The 15965-nt window shown below is 51.2% G+C and overlaps 1 protein-coding gene across 1 annotated transcript in view; it reads right to left on the bottom strand.

Annotated features, from left to right (window-relative positions):
• Positions 1-15965, bottom strand: part of FAM135B (family with sequence similarity 135 member B) — a 283763-nt gene that overhangs the window by 33610 nt on the left and 234188 nt on the right. The window contains exons 8-9 of the mRNA XM_003792859.2: positions 9836-9989; positions 7620-7669 (exon numbers count right to left, since the gene is read on the bottom strand). Of these exons, the coding sequence (XP_003792907.1) occupies positions 7620-7669; positions 9836-9989 (204 nt within the window). The remainder of the gene's footprint in view (positions 1-7619; positions 7670-9835; positions 9990-15965) is intronic.

Here is a 15965-nt window from a genome sequence, read left to right as displayed (position 1 = left end):
CACTATGCTGTGAGGCCCCTCTCCACCCGTGTCCGCCGGCATCACTATGCTGTGAGGCCCCTCTCCACCGTGTCCACCAGCATGGCGCTGCCGTCCCACCGCACACATTAGTACAGATGCTCCCATGTCTGCTCAACTAGCTTCAGTGTATGGCTCTGTCCACAGATGACAGGGGGGATTGCGTGCAAACACTGCACTCACCAAACTCTGCGCACTCACAGGGCACATCGCACTGGAGGCTCCTGGCTTGGAACTCACATTGCCAACCTCTCTCCCCTCCCAGATGTTAAAGGGCTCCACCATGGCAGTGCACAAAGCAGGGCTATAAGCTCATCCAATTACAAGACTTAGGACGAAGGGTGACTTGGATGAAAGAAAATTTGAGGCATTCAGGGAGACTTTTATCAAAGAAAATGAAACCCAGGGTCTTGAGTTTAGTCTGATATTTACTTTGGGGCCATTCTCTACCTTGCACTATTTGGAGACTCGCTTTGCATTTTTGCTTTAGCAAATATTTATTGGGCACCTAGTAGGTTTTTGTAATGGGCTGAAAATACAAATGGAACTCAGTTCTCGCCATGAAAGGGTCCATGGCTTAGTGGGAAGGAGAGGAGAAGCAAAGCCAATCATCACACTTTGCTGGGACAGAGCACACACTGAGACACGAGAGGCCACCAGGAGCTCTCACACCCCAGGATCTCCATGTGTCCCTGCAACATGAACGTGGCTTGGGCCATTCCGGCTGACGGGGACTGTGTCAGGAATCAAAACAAGGTGAGACAGGACAGTCTGGCAGAGGCCAGGGCATGCGAAAGGCAGTGGGGTGAGGGCCCCAGTCTTGCCCCCTGCATTGTTGAGACACAGGCTGTTCAGGAGGGGTTTCCGTGCCTTAGGCCAGGTGAGAGGAGCATCACGTGCCCATAACTTTGGCTTCCATCCTAATCCTAAGCAATCAGACCCTCACCCTGCAGGTGAAAAGGACAGTGAGGGCTGTCACCGTGGGGTCTCCAAGCACACTGCAGCGTACTCCGTATGGGATACTACATGAAGCAAAGCGCACATCAGACACGGTTCCTGCCCACACACAGACTTCCTATGACATGGTGAGGTCCAGGTGGGCCCACAAACCTCCACATTCTGGGGAAGAGGCCACAGGTAGGCAGCTGGGCAGTGCTGACAAGGCTGCTGGAAGTTCAGCAGAGATGACTGGAATGTAGCCAGGGCCCCACAGTTAGGAGCGTCACACAGCTGAAGGGACATCCAGGCTGAGCAGAGTCAAACTGTCTGCCCAGCTTCATGGTGAGGCAGGGCAGCTGGAGCTAAGCACTTGCCGGACGTCAACATGAAGAGTGACCCCCCAGTGCAGTGTCAGAGTTCAGACACTAAGTGTCCGCACGGGTCTAAAGAGTACCCACTACACTGTCATTTCCTTGGAACTTCAGGGAAATGCAGTCTTCTTAGACACTCCGGACCAAAAGAAGCAGAATCTGCATCCTGACAAGATCCCATTAAAGTGTGAGAAGTTCTAAGTCAGAAGACAAGAGGATGCTTCTCAGACCAGCTGGCTGCAGCTGGGCCCTGAGCTCCCTTGCTGCCCTGGGCAGGCTCTAAAAAACCCAAGTTCTGAGTCACCCTCTAGAGTTAGTGCTAGAAAGTTAGAAAGTCACAGTGCCAGGGACCTGCTGCAGGGAAGGGAGCGGTGACCGAGACCACAATGCAGTCTCTGAAGTTTCAGTGCCTCCTTGGAAGCAGGGCTGAGACAGCACATCACAGCCTCAGAAGGAGACTGCTGAGAATGCACACCAGACTGTCCTGGACAGGTCGGCACAGAGCAGGGCGCACACCACGCTGTTCCCGGCAGGTCGGAGCAGAGCAGGGTGCACACCAGACTGTCCTGGGCAGGTCGGTGCAGAGCAGGGCGCACGCCACGCTGTTCCCGGCAGGTCGGAGCAGAGCAGGGTGCACACCAGACTGTCCTGGGCAGGTCGGTGCAGAGCAGGGTGCACACTGCGCCGTCCCGGGCAGGTCAGTGCAGAGCAGGGCGCACACCGCGCCGTCCCGGGCAGGTTAGCGCAGAGCAGGGTGCACATCACGCTGTTCCCGGCAGGTCGGCGCAGAGCAGGATGCACACCGCGCTGTCCCGGGCAGGTCGGCACATAGCAGGGTGCACATCGTGCTGTTCCCGGCAGGTCGGCGCAGAGCAGGATGCACACCAGACTGTCCCGGGCAGGTTAGCGCAGAGCAGGGTGCACATCGCGCTGTTCCCGGCAGGTCGGCGCAGAGCAGGGCGCACACCATGCCGTCCCGGGCAGGTCGGCACAGAGCAGGGGCGCAGTTCTTCTCTTCACTTTCTTGGGGTCCTTGTTTGCTGGAACGCTGGGCAGGGGTCCCTCTTGAATTCTTTGCCTCCTTGCATTTGAGGTCAGCTCATCCATGGTGGGGGCCTTGGGAAGCTACTTGGCCTCACTGGACCTGAGGGTCCGACTGGACTACCAACCTCAAAGGAATATTTCTAGGCTAGTGTATTTTAAACCTTCTGGCAAGAGAACAGGCTTAAACAAGCAAGCAAAGAAAACAAAACCAAAGCTCTCCCAACAGGCTGCCTACAATTGGCAGCTGCTCATTCACGCTTAATAACTGTTCTTATCTTGAGTATTTCTTACTAGGAGGACACAATTCTAGAAACGAGTACACAGGAAATTGGGATCACCTCTAAATTTGGAGGGAGGGTCATGCAGGAAATTTTCTTAAGAAAACTTTATGTTACTGAATTAAAGCAAGGAAAAAGCATTGTTTTCCGATAGATACTTGTGCTAGACCTGTTTGTTGTACCCAGGCATGTCACTGAGTTTCATTAGAACCTGCCCATCCTTCAGAGGGAGGACACCCCCTTCCTAATCAGGCCGTGAGGCAGGGGCTTCCCATACTCCACGTGAGCTCACACCAGCCCTGAGGTGCTTCATTCAGAAGGACTCTAACCCTGGGCTTAGCATGGCTGTTCCCTGTGCCTGGAACACCCTTCCCTCTCATCCTGGAACAGAGCCATCCTCACCTCCCCAGAGATTCCGGGGAATCAGGCCACACCTCCCCCTTGCCTCAGCCCCTCCCCCACACTCCCTGGCTCTAGCCCTGACCAGATGGGCAGCTTCCTCCTTATCTGCGAGGAAATCTGTTTCTCACTAGACCACACGTTCTTTTGGCCAACATAGTAGATGCTCCGTAAAGATCCACAAAGATCCACACGGAGCGAAGATAGTGGGGCACTCCATCACTGTGAGCTCTTGGTCTTCAAATTGTCTTAAATGACCTGAAACAAGTCCCACCCTCCCCTGCCACCTGCCCGGTCGCCTGCAGGAACTTGAGACCAAGACATTCGCTACTGCTCGTGGCTGGCCACCAGGGGGCGGTGTCCAGCCTCTCAAGGTGGCTCTGGGGACCCCGCGGCCGCTCTTTGGGGGCTTGGGGAGGGGACCTTGTTTCTTCCTGTCCAATGGCCAGACCAGTCCCTCAACACACCAAGGAGGAGGCTGACGCCCACCCCATTCACCCCACCCGGTTCCTTAGCCACGTCCCTGCGCCAGTCGGCTCATTTTGAAGCTTTGAGCCAAATGCAGCTGGTGGCAGTTTAGTCGCGCCACCCACATGGCGTCCCTGCAGTGGAGGAGGCCAACATGCAGGGCTCTCCTGATACATGTGATGAACGGTTTGACAGCCTGCGTCCCAACCCTGAGTCTCTCGCCTGAACCGCTGTGGCAGCACCACAGGGAAATCCGACCATCTCGCCACAGCCCTGCGTGTCCCCTCCCCGGGCCCTGGTGGGGCTGTGAGTGCCTTCCTCCCTGCAGGCTGCTCCCAGGGCTGCTGCCAGGACAGCGCCGGCCAGGGACTGAGTCACTGCAGAAACCGCTTAACCGGGACCACTGTGTCCTGCCTCAAGACTCCCTCCCCTCTGCTCTGTGAAATCTGTTTTGTCACAGAGCTCCCGAGTGACAGGAATATCTTTTATCATTCTACATCCCTTTCAGCCATATGCTAATTGAGTCTATGCTAATGAGGTGTCCCTTGTCAGGTCCCTGAACAGTTTTAGGGTAGAGGAGGCTGTTAACCAGAAATACCCATTCCAGATTAGGGCTGGGACTCTCTGTACCACCCCAACTGCTATAGAAGGGACAGGTGCTGGTCACCAAGGCCACTGACGTAAAGAGACCTCCAGAAAAAGTTTAAATGGCAGAACTATGAAAGCCACTGGTCAGTGAGTAAAGCCACATGCCAGGAGGGCCACATACCCCCACTCCAGGGGACAGAAGCCTCTGCTCTAGGGCCCCTTCCAGAACACAACCTATGCTCCCCTTTGTCTGACTGTCTATATTCTGTGCAACGCCCTTTGTAATAAATCAGTAATAGTACAAAATAGTGCTGAGTTCTGTGAGCCATTTAATCAAATTAAACTTGATGAGGGCGTCATGAAAACCTCTAAGTTATAGACGATTGGTAGGAAGTGCTGGAAGCCCAGGATTGGCAAGTAGCTTCTGAAGTGGCACCAGTCTTGGGAGATGGTGCCCTTCACACGTGAACCTGATGCCACCCCCAGAGAGACAGTGGCAGGAGGGACCAGAATGCAGGGCATGCAGCAGGTGCCAGGGAACTGGTGAGGTTGTCGGGGGAGGAAACCTCCACCGATCTGTCATCAAAGCGTTCAGCGCCCCATCTCAGAGGTTTCTTTTTCCACGTGGTGTCTCTTTTTCATGGCTCTCCATAACCCGGGGTACTTGTCACTGCTCCCTGGTACATGAACACAAAGGCCCCTTCACTGTCAGCCTGGGCTCCCTCCCTCGAGCTGCAGTCACTCCAATCCCCCCTTCTCAGAGCCCTATCCACTGTCCCACAGGCACAGCCTGGCACCCTCCTGCCTTTACCAACTGCTCCTGTGCAAACAGGGGGAGCTTGTTATTCCCCCTGGGGTGTCTCCCCTCTAGGGCCCCCTAGAGCCCATCACCTCCTGGGTGGAATTAGCCACGCATCTACCTGGGGGCCCAAACCACATACAGGCGTCCTCAATCTACAGCCCGCGGGCAGCCGAGGACATTTATCTGGCCTGCCAGGTGTTTTTGCCGCCACTGCCTGTCACGCTTAGCAGCCGACTCATCCCAGGGTCCACAGTCTGGCCCTCCAACAGTCTGAGGGACAGTGAACTAGCCCCCTGTTCAAAAAGTTTGAGGACCCCTGACATACAGTATCCATATCTGCTTCTGCAGCCCTCACCAGTCCCATGGGACAGCATCAGTGATTATGAACAAGGCTGCCGTAGCAGTGGTGGTGATGACACGGTGTCCAGGCTCTGTCCTAAGCACTGTCCATAGCGGTGGTGGTGATGACACGGTGTCCGGGCTCTGTCCTAAGCACTGTCCATAGCAGTGGTGGTGATGACACGGTGTCCGGGCTCTGTCCTAAGCACTGTCCATAGCGGTGGTGGTGACACGGTGTCCAGGCTCTGTCCTAAGCACTGTCCATAGCAGTGGTGGTGATGGAATGGTGTCCAGGCTCTGTCTTTAAGCACCCTGTGCCTGTTCATCTCGTAACAGTTGCTTTCACACATGGAAGTGACCTGCCCAGTGCCAGATCACCAGCTGGCAGATTCAGGGCTATGCCTGCAGTCTGGGCAGAAGTCCACTTTCTCCTCCCCTCTCCAGGTGGTGCCAACACAGGACCTCATGCACAGAGCTACTGAATCGGGCAGTGAACACCTGAGTCCAGGCTCATTGTATAGAGGAGCCAGCAACCTCAGGGAGGCAGCACTAACTGCTCCAGCATCAATCCCTTCCTCACCTCAGGGTTGTTCTTACAACTCACATTGGCATCCACTCATCCCAGCCTTTGTTAAGAGCTCACAAGGTGCCAGGAGCCCTGCCCAGCAGCACAGGAGAGTCCAGCCCAGTATCTTCATCCATGGAACATAATATGATTGCTTCTACAGAATCATGCTATCGATTAAATACGGAAATGCACACAATTCCCACAAACAGCAGCCCCTGGCAGAGTAGGCCACACTCACCAGTTAACAGAAAAAGACATCAGCAGCAACCACATGATGTTTGTCCCTATTTTACAGATAGTAAAATCAAGGCTTATGAACCTTAAGCAACTTGCCTCAAGTCACACAGTTAGCAGGAAGGAATTTCTAGCTGGTCTGCCTGGCTCTGACGCACATAATCTTTGCAGTACTCCCCAATTCCCCACCACCCAGCGTCATGACAGATAAGGCGAAAACAGGTGGTGGCCCTGCCTGCCCTGGGACTGTGGGGCCTGGAGCTGCATAGCTGGGGCTCTGCCTAGCTGGAGGCAGAAGGCCTGCCGGGTATGAGTATGGACACCCTCCTTTGCTTACCAGCAGCCCTGGTCAAGTGTGTTGGCAAAGGTGATGTTTCCATGGGTGACAGGAGTTAAAGGCGATATTACTGACAAGCACTTAGAGCCCTGTCTGGCTGGGAGTCCCTGCTGATGGCATGGAAGTTGGTGGCTCTGTTGCTACTGTCAGCCTGGGCTTTGGACAAGAAGCTCCTGGAAAGCTGAGCAGGAAGGGCACAGAGAGCAGAGCAGGGGGCCGCAGGGCAGGGGGTCGCAGGGCAGGGGGCTTCAGGGCAGGGGGCCGCAGGCCATGCCCTGCGGGAGGGCAGGTGTGTCGTGTGGGCACACGAGTGCTCATCAGCTGGCTCTGCTGCCCAGCCTGGGACCTGGAAATCTGAAAGCTGAACTGGGAAGTCGACCGAGCTTCTTTCTGTTGCTGCTGCTATTGTCCTCACCTGCTAACTCTACCTTTCTCATAATGTACAGATTCAAGCAGTTCTTCCTCGGGATACTGGGGGGTGCCTCCTCTAGGGGGCCTTCCAGGGGTGGACTCAGAGGCAGCCTGGCCAGTTTGGGGAGAAGAGGCCGCCTCTGCAGAGCAGTCTCCATGAGCTGAGCCCTGGCTTGCACTCTTGGGTGGCCACTCTCACTCAATGACAACCCCAGCATGCAGACAGGTACTCCTAGGCCTTAAAGGCCAAGTTCATCATCTAGGGTCCTGCAGCTGCTGAGAGGAAGGGCCTGGATTCAAACCGAAGTACTCACCCAGAACATTTGACATAATGGGATGTGACGGTGTTCCAGAAATTATAACTAACAGTAGCATGCATTTGTCAAATAGATATTGAGTACATATTTTTAATAAATGCTTGGTGACTTTTTTTGGCAAATGCACATTACCGTTTGTCACGATTGCCTCTGTCTCTCCACCCTGTCCAAGGCCATCTGAGTAGAAATGCAAGGTCCTATCAAGCCCAGGGAGAAGCACATTGTCACTAGTCAACAAATTTATTCAATGGATGGATAACAGGCAGACACACAGGTGCAATGCAAGCTTCAAGGAGACAGGTTTAGATTTTCCAAAACATCTAGCAAACGCAAGACACACACTAATAGCCAGAGACCCAGAGCAAACCTAAGAACACTTCTTCTCTGAGTTCTAGAAGGAGGTGACCAGGGGTGTCTTTCACCTCTGGCTTCTATAGCAAGCAACTACGTCTGCCTGGCACAGCTCCTGCCACTCCTTCAGACCCCAGGGCCAGTTCTCTAATTACCTGCAGCTCTGAGCACAGCTGAGAAAGCGTTTCTTCAACAGCAAGGGCCTCTAGGAAGAAAAAACATACACAACATGTCATTAAACGAACACATGTAGAAATGCAGCAGTTGCTAATTAAATCAAAAAGCCTAACTTTCAAGTTGGTATTACAGTCACAGAGACAGACACAAATGCTGAGTACTCTCCTTACATGTTAATATACTCTACCTTCCTGAAGGAATTATGTTTATAAAGAGAGTAATAAGTCCGAATGGACCATGCACTAGACAAAGGCCAGGATCGTCCCATGGGCATAGTGATGAGAGGCAGTATATCCCCACTGTCATACAGTACTTTGGTCCAAAGGCGTTCTGCACTTCTGTTTTTGCAGGTATGTGCACACACACACGTATGCATAGAGATACACATCTGTGCAGCATATAACAGACAAGGATTTGCATTTCCATCTCACAGATGAAAAAGCAGCAGCCCAGCCAGGTGCGGTGGCAGGGCTAAGCTTACTTCCCAGCTTCACTGGCTCCCGGCCGAGGGCCATTTGTGATTTAACAATCATGGTCATGGCTGTGTTTGACTCTCCCCTAGTTCCATGATGCTGTGGTCAGTAACTTTGCATACGGCTGTGGCTTGGATTTTAATTGCCCAAGATGATTTGCCCAGATGGGTTTTGATTGCCCAGATGAGTATTGACAACCCCATAGCAATGCAGGACGCTGGCTGATGACCTGATTAGCATGCATCTCTCCCCTGGCTGTCGTCCTCCAGTCTGTGAAGCTCGGAGGGAGAGGGAGGGCATAACAGACTGCTGTGTTGATCACAGGTGTGGGCCCTTGGTGTCCAGCACAGTGCCTGACACATCAAAGGTGCCCAATAAGATATGATGGGTGAGTGGACAAATAAACTCAGTTCCTCTGGACAAAAAGGAAAAATGTTAGGGCAGCGCCTGTGGCTCGAAGTAGGGTGCCTGCCCCCTATCCCAGAGGGGCGGGTTCAAACCCAGCCCCAGCCAAAAACTGCAAAAAAAAAAAAGGAAAAATGTTATATAGCTGCTGAACGATGTCCTCTTCCCTATGAGCTATATACACTGGCTTTTATTCTGTACTTACCTTTACTGCATACATAAGATTAGAACCTGAAACAAATGCAGAAATCGCCTGACTCAAAGAGTGACACCTGAGCACAGGACTCGGCGTTAGAGCTGATAAAGCTGATGGTGAGATGGCTCCAGAAGGCTTACTCTAACATTGTAGTAAGCTAAGGCTTACTCTAACTCTTACTCCCTGCACCCACTCCCCTACTGCAGATCCACAGAGACCTGAGGGTGCCCTGATCCCCTGAAGATCAGATGGAAAGAAAATGTGCCGACAGATTGTGTGATGATCTCAGTGCAGCCTGGGCAGTGAATGACAAGGCCAGAGACACAGTCAAGCCCACAATTACTCAGTAGTTGAGGTCTGGGGCTAGGTAGAAAAACGAAGGGGCCCAGCATAGGATTCTGATGTTGGAATTGGTGTTAACTTAGAAGACCAGGCTGAAGACTGGGCCTTGTATGTGAGGACAAAGGGCCCTTATTCGAGGACTTTGAGCAGACCCAGGACACCCCACCTGTTGTGACTGAGTGTGATGTGATATAAAGGACCCTGCCCTGGGAATCAGCGCAGGATGAAGCCCGAGCTTGACTCCTGATTCTGCTGCACTTTGCTGTGGACTCTAAACGCTCATTCTAGCTCTCTGAACTTCGTCCATCACCAGCCAACTGAGAAGGATCCTGGCCCAACCATCTCTGTAGAATCTAATCTTTGGAAAATCCATGTACAAAAATTCATTAGTTCTCAGATATCCAGATCATATGTGTACATAAACATATATACAAAATGAACATGGATCATTCTTTGTGAGGACTGTTTTATACTTTGGTAAGTTAACAATTTTGTAGTTACAGCCTAATTAAGAAACAGTGATATATGAGCATCTTCCCCCTAGAAGGCGACCTCACGCTGCATCACCAGGTCTCAATGAACATCTCGGCCCTAGAGGTGGAAGCAGCACCCGCGCCTTTTCATCCCGGATCTGCACTTCCAAGAGTCTCTCCTGCTAGAATAATGCATGGCCCAGGCCAAACCCACCTGGACCGCATGTCAGTCCTGTGATGTGTAGCAAACCATGCGGCTTTTCCTACCCTAGTGGGAAAAGGTGCCCCCGCCCTGGTCCCCTTACCCAGCTCTGTGTGCGGCAGCTCCGGGATGTCTCTCATGATCAGCAGGAAGTAGAGGCGGAGTCCCTGGTAGGCCTGGAGGAGCAGCAGGCACAGGTCCCGGTGCCACTTGTACGCATGCTGCATGCAGTGCTCCGAGGGGGCGTAGAAGCTCCCCTGTGGGTGGGGTGGGAACAGACGCTGAGGAACAGCCGGGAGGAGCAGCAGGACCCCACCCACCCGGCCCTGCACCCAGAGGCACACATGTGTGGAGGTTCAGGGGAGGAAGCAGGTCTGGTCCTGAAAAAACTGGGAAGTGGTTCCAGGTTCCAGGAAAAGACAGGCATGAGCTTGAGTTTCTTTTCTTTTTTTTTTTTTTTTTTTGCAGTTTTTGGCTAGGGCTGGGTTTGAACCCACCACCTCCAGCATATGGGGCCAGTGCCCCATTCCTTTGAGTGACAGGCACTGCCTTGAGCTTGAGTTTCTTTTTCATCCTTCTATGTGGGACAAATAAGGAAACTCACCTCACCTTCACTGTATCATGTTCAAATTAAAGCCATAAAGTAGCAAAATTATTATTAGTAGTAGTAACAGTGATGATGAATGATGAAGATGAAAGCATTGATGTCAAAGGTCTGTGGCACCTGAATGGCCCCCACTTACAAGCCTGTCCCCCAGAACTGCAGGGTACACTCTGAGAAGAGGCTGTGGAGGAGGGAGGGAGGAGCCCTATTCACGGGGAGATAGGAATTTAGAAAGACCTTCGTAGCAGGTGGATTTATTATAGTTGGTCACGCCAAAGAAGAGGAAAAAATCCTGCTGTTGTTAAATTGGAAGAGGTCGTGAGGTTAAATCATCAACATTGAAAGCAAACCTCGTGAGGGGCTTGTAAGAGCACACAGTGCCGGGTGCTCCATGCATTATATTTTGTTTGCAGATGCAGAATGGATTAAACTAGGAGAATTACAAAGGAGTTTATCCAGCAAGGAAAAGACATGAGTCCAGGATTCATTTAGAGATCTAGGCAGGGTGAAGAGGAAGAAACAGCACAATTTTGACTTTCTTGCCAACATGAGAGAAGGGTGTCCTAGGACGCCCCTCAGGAAAGATCCGTTCTGAGAGCAGAGAAAGGGCCTGGGTGCAGAAGGTGGGAGGTCCTGAGGAGTGCACTGAAACCTCGGTGGACGAGGGCCCGCTGGCCAACCTACTGCTCACGTGGGGTAGGAGGAAGCAGGGGCTCTTCCTGCCCTGGTGTGGCCTTGCCTGGCCTGCTAGGGTGGAAGATGGAGGGGTCCCACCTGTCACTTTAGTAAGTGGTTCTGCATCTGCAAGGTGGGGGCAGCCTCCTGCCTTACTTAGCTCCCTTCACTTTTGCTGTTATCTCAGAGGCCTAAGTAGGGGCACAGCTGGTCTGCTGAGGGTTAACACACGCCTGCCTTCGCCTGAGCTCCCAGTGCTGTTGTGTGGACACACAACAATGGGTGTGAGTGGACTGATGCCCACCACCCTGCCAGGATGAGTTCTCCTGTGATGCAGGTGCTCGCAATTAGGAAACTGTGACAGAAGTCTCAGCTCTGGGATTGCCTAGCTCTGAGACTGTCTTAGAGGTGTCCCCTAGAAATAGACTACTAGAGGGTCACTGGGGTCTGCTCTCAGAAGCAGTATCCACAGGGGACAGGCCAGGACAGAAGGAAGAGGGTACTCCATTGTCATCCAGGCACAAGAGAGACCTGCACCCAGGCCATGGGGAATCCTGGACTTCCAGAACAGCCAGCATCAGGTAAGGGCCAGGTCTCTGTACCCAGGCACTGACCAGTACTGGGAGTGAGTTACCTTATGGGGAAGAGGTGACTTGGGTGAGCAGCTCTCTCTAGACTGGGCAACCCCATACTGGGCTGATTGCTGCTGGCCACCAATAACCTCAGTAGTTTGAGAGCAAGTGACTCAGGCATGAAGGTGGGGCTGGGCGCCCCACACAGGGGCCACTGGGGACACCCTCTGCAGTAACTTTACTGCCCAGGGCCTAGATCTTCCCAGCCCGGAAACCTGGTCCTTCTGATTTGAATTTAATAAAGACAACCAACAAGGTTTGGAATCCAAAGATTTCAAAACCAGAAAATTCAGCCAACTACGATGTCTGGCTTCACCCAAAATTAAGGGTAATCCATTTATTCCCATTTCTCATGTTTCCTATTATATCAAGATCCAATACAGACAGGCAAATACTGGTGCAGAAAGACCAGCAGAGCCAGTGCACAGCCGGGAGCAGATCAGATCACCTGTCTATGGAAGATGAAGGGACCCACTGCATTTAGGCCAAATAGAGACATGGTAAAATAAATAAGCATAAAAACTCACTATCACCAAAGAAAACATAACTTGAAGTGCCCTACCCCCAGAGTTCAATAATTGCTCACAGATCCTTCTAAAGTACTGCCACGCACATATGTGCATGTCTGTGTATGTACACCTGCTACACACAGCATGTACATGCACACGTGTGCACCTGCTACACACAGCATGTACGTGCACACACGTGCACCTGCTACACACACAGCATGTACGTGCACACGTGTGCACCTGCTACACACACAGCCTGTACGTGCACACGCGTGCACCTGCTACACACAGCCTGTATGTGCACACACATGCACCTGCTACACACACAGCATGTATGTGCACACGTGTGCACCTGCTACACACAGCATGTATGTGCACACGTGTGCATGTGCTACACACACAGCCTGTACGTGTACATGTGTGCACCTGCTATACACACAGCATGTACGTGCACACGTGTGCATGTGCTATACACACAGCATGTACGTGCACACGTGTGCACCTGCTATACACACAGCATGTACGTGCACATGTGTGCACCTGCTACACACACAGCCTGTACATGTACATGTGTGCACCTGCTACATACACAGCATGTACATGCACACGTGTATACCTGCTACACACAGCATGTATATGGACACACATGCACCTGCTACACACACAGCATGTACGGGCACACACATGCACCTGCTACACACACAGCATGTATGTGCACACATGTATACCTGCTACACACATAGCACGTACATGCACACGTGTGCACCTGCTACACACACAGCACATACGTGCACACGTGTGCACCTGCTACACACACAACATGTACATGCACACATGTGCCCTGGAAACAAATGCTGACATGCTTACAAGGTGCACAGCACTCTGAGCAATTCTCTGCTCCTTTATTTCATCACATAACATGTCTTGGAGGTCTTTCTGATCATACCAAACAATAATGATAAGAGCTACTATTTCCATTTCATAGAGCAAAAGCCAGTGGCTCCAAGAACTGAATAAGCTACCTGAGACCCCTCTGCTCACCAAAAGTTGACATGACTCGAAATTCAGGTGCCAAAAACAGGCAGTCCTTTCTCAGCATGCCACGCTTGCCTCTGGAAATTGTGCGTGGCCAGGAGCAGATGCTCCACAAAGGTCTGCTTGCTTTGACAGAGCTATTAATTTAAATCTCACAGTGTCAACATGAGCTGTGACTAAGCAGGAATGAAAGCGGGAAGGGGATTAACAAAGGCACCGTGCACAGCAGCTATGAAGCCCAGTTAGCTTCAAGCAGCCCTGAATATCCCACCCCTGGCCTGCTACCTGTGTGCACCTGCCAGCACCTGCCGTCAGCTTCATCTTCTACATCACTGTTGCCTCATATTGATGGCACTTCAGGGCTCACTAAGGAAAGCACAGTCTCTGGAGTCTGTTATTAAGTTTGCCTTTTAAAACTAGATGCAAATATCAAATAGTTTTTTCAAGAGAGACATAAAGGAAACTTTGAGGAATCTTCCTCAGGCTCATTCACTATGACTACTGAGATAAGGAGTTAAATGGTAATCCAAAGAGAAATCATGAAAAAAAACCTATGTATATATTTGTGGCTGAAAATTATCATAAACAAGTGCTACAAACCTCCATTCTTCATAAATTACTGTGCAGCATGACGTTTTGAAAGTGAGCAACGTCTCACAGAAAACCCCACCAGCCTGGCTCCAGGCCTGTGGAGCACACCAGAGTGGAAGAGCCCGGGCACTCCCACCAGAACTGTGTGGAGCATGGCAAGGATACTCTAGAACCCTGCTTCAGTAGTTGGAAAGAAAACCCTAAATAATAAAGTCAGGCATCCTCAAACTATGGCCTGCAGGCCATATGCAGCCCACCTAGGACATTTATCCGGCCCACCAGGTATTTTTGCCCCCACTTCCTGTCCTGCTTAGCAGCTGACTCATCCCAGGGCCCACAGTCCAGCCCTCCAATGGTCTGAGGGACAGTGAACTGGTCCCCTTTTTAAAAAGTTTGAGGACCCCTGAATAAAGCAACAATCCAGGGGACAGGCAAACATTCGGGCTGTGCAGGAGCTCATAAATCCAAGGTTCTGGGCAAGGTCCCACCCACAGCAGGTGCATGACAAATATGGGTGTCCCTCCCCTTCCGAGGTTGAAGTCAGTCGGGAGGAAATGGGAAAACACGTGCATAGCTAAATGCGGAGTCCAGAGCTTGGGCCACAGAGCAAACAGTCTTAGTGTTGAGACTCAAACTCGAGTTTAAATTCTTGCTGTCCCACTCACTATCAGTGTCACCTTGGGCAAGATGCCTGTCTCCTTGTGCTACAGCGTATCACCTGTCAAGAGGGGACAATCCTGAACTGTGTGAGAGGGTTCCTGCTAAGGATTAAGTGAGACCACTCAGGTGAGAAGTTGGCATATGTGATGGCCCGGGGTAGAGTCATTGCACACAGAGAAACTCCTGCCCACTCAGGACACACTCATTGATGACCTCAGTGTACAATTCTATGGACCATGCAGCTTAAGATTCAACAGTGACCCATGTAGGATCCTAAAATAGTTAAAGTTCTTTGGGAAGTCTGGAGGGCCATGGTTTTGTTTTGAACACAGGTTCTGGAGTCCACTAGGCCTGCACTTTGCTCAGGGATCAGCCCCTTACCACAGGTGGCTGAGTGCACCCATTACACTGGAAATACTGCTTTCCTACCGTACAAAATCAGGATAGAAATATAGTTAAAATGCATAGGAGAGTGCCTAGTTTATAGTTAAGTACTGAATAAATGTTAGTTAAAAAAGTTTCATTTCAACACATTTATTATTTAAATAATAAATAATAAATGAGTATATAAAAATTGGAATACTTGAGTTTGCTGTCAATGCTTATCTTTATATAAATGCCTCTCATATCTACAATCTCTAAATGAAATTCCTACCCTGGGCTCCAGATCTCTGTATTCCAAATGTCAGATTGGATAGCCTGCCTCAGTGTCACGAAGCCATCACCCTAAACAGAGCTGACCACCAGATCTGTCTCTTCTTTCCGTTTTCCTACATGGACCTGACTTTCCAAACACCCAAGAAACACTTGAGTTCTCCTTGGCTCCATAAATCTTTCTTACTTCAAGAATCTGTTATAGAATCTGAAGGTTCTATCACTAAAATTTTTTTTATCTCTGTCTCCGTTTGAGTTGTCTACATTGCTTCCTTGAATTATTTATTACTGGTATCCATCTCTTAAGCCTCACTGCTCTCGTCTTAACTTCCTTCCATCTATAGCACCAGTCTGTGAAAACACTTTATATCACTACTGTCTATAAGAGAAAGGCCAACCCCCCATGTGGCATTCATGGCCTTTCCACATTTCCAGACTCACCTGCTGCTTCATCACCTCCCAGCACTTTTCCTCTTGAGAGCCCCTCCCTTGCTGCCTGCAGTGACCTCCTGCCGACCCACCTGAGTGAACCTCCTGCTCACCACCAAGGGGCAGGTCATGCTGCCTCCTCTGTGAGAGTCTCCAGCCGCCACCTTGCTGCTTCCTTACACACTTCATTACGCCAGTGATCTCTCCCTTTCTCTCCCTCGCTCTCTCTCCAACACCCCATAAATGCTTTGAGGGTAGAAATAGCAGGTTATTTGTTTTTAAACCTCAAATACCAGACACACAAAAATTCACTGAACACAGAGGGAATGAGTGGTTGGCAGCCTCCCCTGCAGGTCCCCAGACCATCATGACAACATGGACACGATGGATGCAGGCCCGGCATTCAGAGTGGTCAGCAGCCTCCCCAGCAGGTCCCCAGACCAT

Source organism: Otolemur garnettii, unplaced genomic scaffold (genome assembly GCF_000181295.1).
Source record: "Otolemur garnettii isolate 467f Iridium unplaced genomic scaffold, OtoGar3 scaffold00062, whole genome shotgun sequence".
Lineage (NCBI taxonomy): Eukaryota > Metazoa > Chordata > Mammalia > Primates > Galagidae > Otolemur > Otolemur garnettii.
The sequence above is the reverse complement of the archived record's forward strand: the minus strand, read 5'-3'. Positions and strand labels throughout refer to the sequence as shown.